The 12,473-nt window shown below is 32.3% G+C and overlaps 1 protein-coding gene across 1 annotated transcript; it reads right to left on the bottom strand.

The window, feature by feature from the left end:
• Positions 1–7,613: 7,613 nt before the first annotated feature.
• On the bottom strand, positions 7,614–11,199 carry LOC135135420 (uncharacterized). The gene is made up of 3 exons (XM_064064465.1): positions 11,092–11,199; positions 8,404–8,697; positions 7,614–7,938 (listed from the first exon to the last, which is right to left on the bottom strand). The coding sequence occupies exons 1-3, from the start codon at positions 11,095–11,097 to the stop codon at positions 7,699–7,701; spliced, it is 540 nt and encodes a 179-aa protein (XP_063920535.1). The 5' UTR covers positions 11,098–11,199; the 3' UTR covers positions 7,614–7,698.
• Positions 11,200–12,473: the final 1,274 nt, after the last annotated feature.

Below are 12,473 nucleotides of genomic sequence, written 5' to 3'. Positions count from 1 at the left end.
GTAAAACAAAAGCAAACAAAAATCATGTTAGGACGCAGTGGCTGCACCAAAACTTAAAAAAATAGTTTGTCAGTAAATATGCAAATAAGAAAAATATAGGACTAATATAGAACAAATATTAAAAACTAAATAATAACCTAAAATAAACAAATATCCAAAAGAAATTTTCTTAAGAATATAAAAAGGCAGAATTACCCAGCACAAGTTCAAAAGTAAAAATATTGTGTACTTGTTTAAAAATAACTTTAAAATGGCTAATAAAGACTTTAAAATATCCGTCACCATACATATAAAGCATCCCTAATACAAAATTCTAACGTTTATGGCTTCTTCTTCTTCTGCTATTCCCAGCAAACCCCCTCTTCTTCGTATACGAACCCAGTGGAATAAACACAATTAAAATTAACTTAGACTTTTTTAACGTTAATTGTTAAAAACGATGGAGACCAACATTACAAAATTAGAATTACATACTTACACAATATTTAAAATATTAAGTGGAAAAACGTTTTACTCAAAACAGAAAAAACGTTACAATCGGTAATATCTATTTGGCACTGTTACAAAATTGAGTCAAAATTTTTAAAGGTGTCTGAAACCTTACAGAAAATCGTATCGTAATTTTATGAAAACTCATGTAAAACTGTGATTTACAACTACGATTAGTAAACAGAAATTTAACTGTAATGACAAACAATATATGAAAATTGCACAGTTTATCTACCAATTATAAAGAAAAACACATGGAGATTCATAATTTCCACTAAAAATTATTTTGTAGTAACAATATTTACCCTTTAAATCCGGATTTCCTTTCTTTCGGCGGCGACCCCTCAAGATCACTCACGGCACATCTTACTTTACCACAGAAATAAATTATTTTTAACAAAATTAAGCCATATAAAGAAATCACTTTGCGGATCGAACACACACTCAACGAGGTCAAAAATGTTCTGTGCCAAAACGCATTTAATTTCGTTGCGCAACATTAAGTAACAAAAAATTTTCACGGCATTCTTATCAGAGATTTTTTGTGAAACTTATAATCGAAGCAGCATAGAGCAAATATTTGTATTAAATTATTATTGAAAACGTTTTCTACAAATGAAGCAAAGTTCTCAGGTTTTGTGGTTGAATTGAATAATACAAAAATTTGCTTAGAATTCGCCAAAAACAAGTGGCATTAAACGACTTACATAACGCTGTTCATTACAGTATGATTTTTAGGTGTAAACTCAATCCTTAATAATTCCAACAAAACTAAAAATAATGTCAATTAAAACCGATGAAATAGAGTCAAAACCAATCCGACCTTTTTATAGCACAAAAATAATAATTATTACTGCAAATTGCAACTATCAGAATAGATTTTATAAGTAGATATTAGTATACAACGGTTATTGTTATTATACAAAATGGATTTTTTTGCGAAAATCTGGATGCCTAGGGTAAAAACAAGTATAGTTATAGTATGTGATTTTATAAAATTTAAATAACGCGTACTAAAAAAAAATTGCCAAATGTTGATTAGCATTTTACCATCCAGATTTTATTCCTAATATACATACAACATTTGACAACAATCGGTCCAGTAGTTTCGGAGATTAAATTAATAAAAATCGACAGTCAGACGACAAAGGGAAACCGAGATCTACCAATTTTTTCTAATTTTCACCCGAGGAGGACCACTTTAACCCCACCTTTGTCACAGGCCTGCATTTAGACATATCAGTTTAAGATGTCAATCATTCAATTGATATTTGCACATTTTTATTTCATATTAATAGAATAAATAACGCGTTATTGAAACATGTTGTGCCTAAACAAATATTTAATTACGAAATAATACGTTGTGGTTTATTTAAAATACTTTTAGAATGAATTTAAACATTATTGGACAAAACAGTTTGAGGATTATACATAGCGACATACAAAAAAGTTGTTTTTATACGACGCAAATTAATAATAATAATTTTGCTTCATTATTTTTTAGTAAAAAAATAGCTCCTTCGGTTTTTTTTTTATTGCAATATTAGTTAATTATGGACCCTTAGCAGAATATTGAGCCGGAATATTGGTGACCCATAAATAAAAATGACATATATCCTGAAAATTTTACATGAAATTGATTTTGGAATGTAACATTGAGGGGAGGATGAATAATGTATACAATGTTTGTTATTTATTCATCTGAGTATAGAAAACATAGCTCGAATGAAATTGATATTCAACCCAAGTTCACTGTGTACGTGTCACGAGAAAACATGATTTACCTGTAATAACAAAACGGGAATATAGTTATTGATCCAGGATGTATTAAAAAAGTTTCACTTCAGAACTAATTGCAATTAATTCGTGCCATGGTGTGTGGCGAGCGGGACAATAAATTACAACGCCGTTACATTTCTGGCTCCTATTTTATTCATTTTTCGGCTGTTCCCTTATGTTGCGTCTTTTGTATGGCCACTTAACATCAAACAAAAAAATTTATAATATCACGACTTGTGTTATTGCCACCGTACTGAGGACGTATATTTGTGTGATTTGCAAAAACCGTTTTCATTATTTTCTTTGTAGGCGTCTTACTCGAAGTCGAAGAAATCAAGATTTTTTCATAAAGAAAATGTTTATTACGTGAGTTTCCCTGTAATACATTTCAAACGAAAAATTTAATTGCTTGTTAGTACTGAGCTACGAAGAGACGTGTTTAAAGCGTGTGATCGAAAAAACTAAATTGGAGTTAGCTGTTATTTAAAACTTCAGTCGAGAATTCAGTACAGTGAATGTGTTGTAAGATTAAAAGTAATAGACTTAAATGTAATTTGCACAATTTGGACGCTTAATCGAAAAAATGTCGCTTCTTACAACAATTTTCTTTATAATTCCCTGAATCTTGAATTCACCGTGAGTCGAATTTAATTTTTTAGAAACTGCAATTTTTATTTCTGTTTGGACATATTTCATAATAAGGAAAACCTCTTCTACGCAAGTTTCATAAAACATTATTTTAAAATACGAATCCTTTTTTTTTCATTTTTACTTCCTCAAAATTTTTAAAATTCCAATTTTTATTTTAAAATAAAAAAAAAGCGCGAAGTAGAGAAACTATCTTATGCAACCACATCTTGTTTTTAAAAACAAGACGTTCATATAACGGCGTTTATTGTCAGGCGATAGTTTTAACTGTCAGTTGTTACTAAATCTTAACTATGAATACAGTTATATAATAGAGAATTTGTGTTTTATTTTACATAATTAAAAAAAAATGCTTCAAGCAACATAACATTTTCACTCAATACGTAATGAATTCTTTTTTAAACGTAACTGTTCCAATTACAGCAGATTCTATTTTTAAAAGATATGCAAATATCAATTTAAGGATTGACAATAATTACGTCCATCTTAAACTGATCTGTCTAAACGTAGGATTGGGATAAAGGTGGGTTTAAAATGGTACCCCCTCAGGTGAAAATAAAAAAACGCCAAATTGTGTAGGTCTCATCTTTCCGTCTGTTTGTCGTCTGTCGCCTGTCGTCTGACTGAGTCGATTTTTATTAAATAAATCATTCCTACCAACAATTTCATAATGAGTAAGCGTTATTTCTATTTTATCAAATAACATACTCCTATACTTGTGATCTATGATTCCGCGTTGATTTTTTACCCTAGTCATCTAGATTTCTTAGTACTCTAGGGGTCATGAAAGGTCGAGAAAATGTAAAAGTGGAGTCGACCGACTGACTTGATTGCAATACTTTCTTCGCTTATGCTCGGGAATTAAAAATAATGTCTTGATAAATTTTACGAAGAGCTAGACCATCGTTAGACAGCAATGAATGATATTCTCGTAATATTTAGTGTTGTTCAACCTAAAAGTCGATTTATAAATTTGTCGCTGACGTTGCTTTTCGCCGTTGACGTTGCCGATGGAAGATAAATACGCAGCGAAGGTATGCGTCGTTTATATCATCCGTTGACGTTACATTGACAAGGGCTTATATTTTGCCTTTTTTTTTTCTTAATCTGTGTAGTCATCTTTTCACAACAAGAAATTTAAACCAAGTTTAAAATGGTAAATTGGTATAGGGAAATATTGATTTTGCAATTACGCCCCGCCCCTCGGTCTGACAACGAATGAAAAATTCATCACGGTTGAGATCGAGACGGATGGGTGGGACTTCTCTTTTGGTTTTCTGTTTTAATTACCACATTTAGTTTTCTTTGAATAACACGATTACTTAAGAACATATCTCACATGATAATTTCTCGTAGAAAAATAAGGATTTTACAATTAAGCTCCGCCCCTTGGCTTACGTCGAATAAAAAAAAATCATCAAAATTGAGATAGCAGGGGTGGGCGGGGGTTATATTTTGCCTTTTTTTTCTTAATATACATAGCCATCTTTTCATAACAAGAAACTTAAAACATGGTTAAATGGATTTTACAATTTTGGGGCGGAGCCTATTGTAAAATCGATATTTCCTTATACAAATTTTCCATTTTAAATATGTTTTAAGTTTCCTGTTATGAAAAGAAGTCTACACATATTAAAACAAAACGGCAAAATGTAATACCGCCCACCCGCCCTATCTCAATTATGATGATTTTTTATTATTTGCAGTGAACCAAGAGGACGGAGCTTAACTGCAAAATACGAGAAATTATAAATGAGTATCGTGTTGTTCAAAAAATACTATATGTATTAAGAAAAAAAGGCAAAATATTTACCCCGCCCACCCTCCCCATCTTAATTGTGATGATTTTTTTTTATTCTCAGAAACTTAAAACACGTTTAAAATGGTTAATTTTTGTAAGGAAATATGAATTTTGCAATTAGGCTCCGCCCCTAGGTCTGCCAACGAATGAAAACTTCATTACTATGTAGATAAGGGCAGGTATGGGTGGGGCTTAATCTTTGGCTTTAATTATTTCTTAATATACATAGCATTCTTTGAATAGCACGATACTCAAAAACATGTCTTACATTAATTTCTTGTAGAGAAATAATAAGAATTTTGCATTTAAATTCCACTCCTTTGGCTCTTGACAATTAAAAAAAAACATCACAATTGATATAGGGCAGGTGGGCGGGACTTATATTTTGCCTGTTTTCTTTATATACGTAGTCGTCTTTCCAGAACAAGAAACTTAAAACATGTTTAAAATACTAAATTCTTGTAGACAAATATAGATCTTGCAATTAAGCCCCGCCCCTCGATCTGACAACGAATGAAAAATTAGGACGTAATTTTCAGATTCATAGTAAAATGGAGCTATTCTCAGTCTGTTCCGAGTTTAGCGTTGTGTCTAAGATTTTTTTAACCATTTGTCTCGATGGCTTCATGTGAAAGAAGGTTTTCAAAATTAAAATTGATAAAATCGTGCTTAAGGTCCACAATGAGCTAAGCGCGATTAAACAATTTTTCCATTTTATTTATCAATAGTAAAAAAAAAGGAAAGTAAATTTTGATAAGATCATAGAATATTTTGCTAAAATAAAGACCAGTGAGCACGTTTATATTTGTTGTTATTATATGGGGGGTACGCTACGCCGCCACTGGTTATAATTACGTATTTTCCATGGTCAGTAACATCAGCCATTTCCATTTTACAGAATTCGTCTGTTGCGCATGCTCCTGCGATGCCTACTATCATAAAGGTCTAAAACAAATAAAAAAATCGAGTTTAATTTTAATAATGAAAAGACAAAAGACTTACCTTGAATAAAAAGATAGGTTTCATCTGCAGCGTCTTCTATGAATTTAAAAAAAATCCTTCTCTTGTTAATACTTGTGGCTTCTTTGGCCGATAACCTTGACGCTTCAGCTTCAAAAATCCCACTAGTTTTGAAAATTTCGATATGTTGATATTTGTAGTTCAATGTTGTTTCCAACATAAAATAGTCGTACCATAAACTGGCTGATGATTTTAGCTGGTTCGATCTTTCTAACATATAGCCAGCACGACGTTTTCTGACACAGATTCCACAATTTTTTTTGGCACACCATTTTTTAAAAGATTCATACGTAAATTCGTACTTACAACAAAAAAATTAGAAATTGTTCACGGATATGAAATCAAACGTAATTTTTATCCAAATTTAAGAGAATTTCGACCAGCAGCGGAAAAAACGTAATATACGTACAGAGGTGTTAACATCCTCGGCAAGCGACAAGCCTCGGTTTTGCCTCGGTTCGTATACTCACTTACCTCGAATGTTAACACGGCTTTAAATTGCTTATAACTTAAATAACTATTATAAACCGTCATTTACTTCTACAAATTTTTAAAAATTGGCCTGTTTTGTTAAAAAAATATATTAAAAAACTTCACGACAAAAAAACTAACCTTTTTGATTTTATAAAGAAGCATTAAAAAACTTCGTCAAAATTGGCCTATTTTCTTAAAAAAATAATACTTAAAACAGATGAAAAGACGGGTAAAAATAGCTTAAATACTTAGATGAGAAAAAATGTGAGGTGGAACGTCATATTTTACTTCTAATGATTTCAATTTAGAAATTTCATATAAACGTTGGAGAATCCAAACCTTAAACCCGAGTTATTCAGATGAGAATCGGAAAACAGAACACTGTGTACCCAAATCTGAAAAGAGGAAATTATGGAATTCAAAAAACCATGGAACTTTGATTATTAACATTTCATCTATCTTGAATAATTAGTGGAATTAATTTAATCATCCTCCATAGACAATTCGTAAAAGAGAATATCAACCTATATCGACATCAAAAAATAGCAGGAAAATAATTTATGTGTCCTTGGCATAAAAAACACAGTATCGGAGGAAAAATTAAATACGTAATACTTTTTTAAATTTTAATATCATCAAGGAACTTTTATTAAACAATTTTAATACAAGTAAAAATAAGCCTCATTTACACTTAAATGTACTCTAGTTACAATGTGTCTACATAAAATGCTAAGTTCTTTATATAAACTAAAAAAATTGTCTTCAAGATGTATGCATAAACACATTGTAACGATATTCACCAAACCACAACACAGATCCATTGCTAAACTTAAAACAAAACAACTTCTAAAGGAACCGTAGGTGCCGGTTTCGTTCTTGACATTTAATTAAAAATGAAACGCAAAAAAATAAGATCTATAATAACTACAGGAAGTATACAAATACATATTAATGAATACAAAATTTTTGCAACGACCTCCACTGCACATACTTCGCACACGCGTAAATAAAGACTTATTACAACAAAAATAAAATCCACACCCTTTGCTACGTTTTTGAAAGTATCTCAACCAGAAAAAAGTAACTAATCATGTAAATTGCTTATCGACATAATAAAATGATCACTGCGTATACAAAATCAATCCTTTATAAAACCAGATAGGAAAAAGAAGAATCAAATCATCCAAAAATTTCTCTCAACTCACTTCATTTCCATGAGCTAAAACTTCAAAGAAATCTCGTCCTTAAAATAATCAAAAAAACGGTCAATCGAATTTAACTTCTGATTTATTCATACCAGTGTCAAAACAAGCCATATCAGTGAATAAACATTCACCTTCCTTTTCCTGTCTCTACTAAACCACTTCTTATGCAAATGCCCCGTTAACATTGAAACTCAGAATTAGGCAGTGAACATTTTATTGATCGATACGATTCGACGAAATAACAAATTACCATAAATAATTCTTTACTGACTAACGTAACATTTAAGCAGACTCTACAGCAACTGTATCGGCATCAACAACGGTTCCTTGCACGGGGGTGGGGGCAGCGGGGGCGACGGGGGCAGCGGCGATGGGGGTGCTGGCGATGCCACCCAACACGGGGCTGGCGATGCCACCCACCACGGGGTGCTGGGCGAAAATGGGCGACGAGATCACCGAGGGACCAGACACCAGGGCGGGGGCGGAGAACAAATGCTGGTGGGACACGATGGGTTGCGCTACCTGTTGGGCAAAACCATGAAAAAATGGTACATTTTTTGGGAGGGAACCAGTTTAAACCAGTATCGTTCTTTTCCGGATACTGTTCTATTTTTAAATAACCTTATTTTTTAAATTTCATTATTGTTATAAAACAACATAGAGGAGCCCTAGGCTTATTTGTATTTTGATACATATTAATACCTTGGTTGTAATAATCACCAATAAATTATTATTACTGTTAGTGTTCCTTTTTTGACTAAATTTAACATAACAATAGAATAGTAGAGTGACTTCAGATTTCTCAATAGTTGATTTTTGTTTACATGATTAGGTAACCGGTTTAGTACAATTTTTAGTTTAATGACCAAGTTTGACGTCTCCATACAAAGCAAATTAACCGTAATTACGTGCTACATCGAGTGCTTTCTTGACGTCGCTTCGAGAATCGGTTTAATCTGGTTCTGCGGTGCGTTTCGCCCTACTTACCACGGACTGCTGGGCGTAAATGGGCTGGGAGACGGCGACGGGGGTGTGCACATGTCCGAGGTTGACCTGGTGGGCGGTGTAGGAGACGCCGACGGGCTCGGTGACACGCTGCACCACCGGGGAGACGGCGGCGTAAGCATGGCCCTCAACGGTGCTGTAGGCGAAATTGCCGCCGAGACGGTCGGACTTGATGACGGCGCTGTCGAAGCTGGGGGTGCGGACGAAGGTGGTGGCGGGGATGACGCCGCAGTTGACGGAGGCGGCAGCGAGGAGGACGCAGAGGGCAACGAAGGACTGGAAAAAGTGTTGTGCGTTAATGACGCTTGAGGATTGCGAAGTTTATCGGCGGGATTTTCGTAGAAAAATTTCCCAGTACTTGCAGATTTGTTGCAAATGTTTTCCAGTTTTTAATTTAATAAGAAATTAAAGTGTTGCAAGAGATGAACACATTTTTTGCGTTTAAATTGAGCTATAAAGATTCGTAAATAAATTATAAAAAAATGTCACTGACCTAGAGGAACATTTTAATTTAGTGGATTTAATAGCAAGAGAAACCGAAAAAACGAAAATAATTTAATTGCAGGAACCTTAATGTAAAATAATAATAAGGAATGTATTTTTAGATGATACTACTTCTGCTTTTGTAAGATTTCTGAATCCCGACCCTGCCGAAATATAAGAAACATTTTTTTTCTTGAAAAACTTTTTCCGAACAACAATAAGTTCAGACAGCACACATTCTTGCACTTTAGTTTGTTGGACATTCGATGAAATCGTAACAAGGTCCCATAATAATTGTATTTTCCAATAGGTCGTGTTTACTTATAAAAGTGTGGACCGCTTAGACGTCCGCCCGAAAACATATCATCTTTTAATAAATTTTTCAGAGACTGAATACGTAAAAAGCTCAGAAACGGCGGGGTAAATCTGGCGCTTCCTTCGCATCCCTTGCTTATGTCCTTAGATACCGCAACAAAAAATGCAAGAGATGACAGCGACACTGGTTAGAAAAATACGAATGGGAGCAAAAAACGGTAACTTTTGCCGTAGAGGACACGAGAAATTGATTGGAGGATTATGTCACACGGAGTTTTTAGTTTATTGTGGCGATTATTTGGCGGGGAATTTGTTGAAATAATGGACTTAATGGTGAAGCGAGTACTCTGAAAACTAATTTACTGTTCCTGGGTTTCAGGAAATTTCGCCACAATATACAGGATAATTTTATTTTCATTCCCACAATTACCTAATTGCCATAACAGCCATCTGTAGCGCAATGTCTACGCTTTAATTGGTAATTATTAGGTCATTACACAAGTGAACTTTGGTAATGGTTGTCTGTAGCCGCATTATCATTAGAACGATGAAAAATTACAAACTGCAGTTTGGTTAATATATCCACAATCCCGCGGGAATTTTTAGCAAAATTACTACAAAGTTACAAGAAAAATATTGTAATATATCATCATATTTTTTGTTGGAAGCATGTGCAACAATTTCACAATTGTTTCATATTTTCAAACAAAATTGACTTTATAAAATATTCTGTTTAATATTTCAGCTTTGAAATTTTGGTTTTAACACATCCCTTAACAAGCAATGATTTTATCAACAATGGTTACACATTTATGATTAAATAATTAATAGGACATAATTTTGCGCACTTCCTCAATTTTTATTTCCCATTTATTACTCATGTAAAATTTAGGCAATAATTTATTTTCACAAAACTATCAAGTAATAAAAAACGCAATCGAAATTAAGATTAATAAATGCATTTTAAAATTTTCTTTCGCACAAACAAAAAGTGGAAGTTTTCCACCTTGACCTTTCCATTTGTGATTATAATTTATCTCTAACTTAATTTTCGAGTGATATTTATTTCTGCGTAGATTTTGCAATCCTGAATGAAATATGTATGTATACTGGACTACATATTCTATCTTTTTTAAAGTATCATGATAAATTAATTACCGAAATTTTAGACGCATCAAAAAAACTAAATTTCTCTCTAGATACTATAAAATGTCACCAACATTTATCATGAGAGAGTACGTTTCGCTAGAATTTTACAACGTTTTAGATATAATTTATCAACAATCCGTTGCTTACAATTTACTTCACAACATCAAGTTTGTTGAACAAAGCAAAAAAATATCTTACTGAAATAATTTAAAGTAATACAGCATTACAAAAGGTCGTAAAATCTTGTTAAGTTTAATTCCGAATTTCGTAATAAACTAATCATACATTAAACTTCTTTCATCTAGTAAAATCACTTTTAAAACGAAAATATAAGCTCTTTGCAAAAAATTACAAATTAAAAAACATTTTTTCTTAATTCTGATGAATGAAATATTTATCTTTCACGAACAATACAAGCTTCATTAAGGATAAGAAACGCCGCCAACCTTTTTCACAAAGCCAGGAACAAAACATCAAAACATATGAAAATAATAAGAAAGCAGAGGCACGCAAAAAATCATATCGGACTTTCATAATTACCCCTCATCAGTAATAAAAAATGTAAAATTACAAAATTAACGCCCAAAAGATCAAAAAAGCCCTCCCAATTACCATTAATTTGTATAATTATGTTGTAAGCGCGATGTGCTTTTGTTTAATGAAAACGCAAGTAAAAACAGTAATTAATTGGTAAAATTAATTAAAAGAGCAACGCACACTCACCTTCATTTTGTTGATTTTACGATTTTTCTAACCTTGCTGTAGGTCTGAAAAATGAATACGCTTTGTCAGGAGTCCGAATTGCTTTTATACTCGCCCATTTTAGTTACTCCCCTACTCGAAATATAAATTAATCCTGTAAATATTGTACACGCCTAAACAGGCTTTTGACATTCAATCCATTTCCTACATGGTCCACCATAATTACGCGAAAAAATTTCGTCGGATCTTTGACGATAGTTCGGAAGAGATTAGTTGATTGCATTCAATGACTTTGGATGCGTTGCGCACAAACGTAACGTCATTATTTTTTTTGTGTATGTAATTTTTCTAAGTATTTAATTGCACGTTGGTAAATAAATGCTCCGGATTTGGGATTTTTAGTCCGGTTATTGTCGCCGCCACACCCAATTCAATGCCGAATGTTGCGACGTTCAAGGTTAGATTATGGCACGATGACATTTAAAATTAGTATTTACGGAAAATCTTTTAAATACCTTGTATTGTCTTTAATTACTAAGACCCACGAACCTCCCAAAATTTTGATTTTGGGGATAAAATGATTAACGAGAAAGAAATCGAGACTGCCATCAATGCCATCAAGATTTAGCTAATGTCAAAAGAACGGTTGCAACAAGTCGTAGTTTAACATTTTTTCAAATTTATTGTAGTGTACATTACCTTTTTCTTAACGAACTTTAAAACTAAGTAGGAAAGAAATTAACATATTCATCCTTTTTAATATCATCAGAATTATTACTTTACTTCACTATTAATTTTAATCACCTACGTCGTCTACTATTCCACATGAATAGATTAAATTAAAAGTATACGATGTGAATAAAAAAAAAAAACAAAATTGTAATTTGACACCAAGCTTTTTCTCGCGTAATTTAAACAAAAATAAAAAACTGAGTATATAGTCGTTTACAATTCTAATTTGTAAAGTAAAACAAATCCTACAAAAATTGAGGCACAAAAAAAAAGAAAAAATAGATTTTTTTACTTCAATTTATATTTTCCCTTATACTAAAGAATTTTTCGTTTTTTCCTTTGTGAAATGCTTTAGACTTTAACACAATGTATACAAACCGTGTTTTTTTTTATTTTCTACGTAAATCATATAACGGTTTATTAAAAAATCTTGGTTGTTTCGCAGTTCGCATAAAATATATTTAACTTTTTATTTTATCCTTTTTTTGTGTGGATGATTTTAACTAGAAATTACAGAATTTTATATCACGATATGTAAACAAAATGTGGAGGTCAATGGCACATAAAATGTCTACACAAATGTGTTCCTAACAAATTAATGTATAATGAACAAATATACAAGTGTCTGCTTCTTTGTTCTGAAAAGTGTTTAGGCTCAAAAATTTTACAGA

This window comes from Zophobas morio, unplaced genomic scaffold (assembly GCF_036711695.1).
Source record: "Zophobas morio isolate AGI-343-1 ecotype UQ-CSIRO unplaced genomic scaffold, CSIRO_AGI_Zmor_V1 ptg000024l, whole genome shotgun sequence".
In the NCBI taxonomy this organism is placed as follows: domain Eukaryota; kingdom Metazoa; phylum Arthropoda; class Insecta; order Coleoptera; family Tenebrionidae; genus Zophobas; species Zophobas morio.
This window is presented reverse-complemented; position numbering and strand designations above follow the sequence as displayed.

Bases quoted from the DNA above. Each gene is read 5' to 3' on its own strand.
- LOC135135420 (XM_064064465.1), bottom strand. The intron at 7,939-8,403 runs GTAAGTAGGGCG...TTTGCCCAACAG, and splicing joins TTTACGCCCAGCAGTCCGTG to GTAGCGCAACCCATCGTGTC.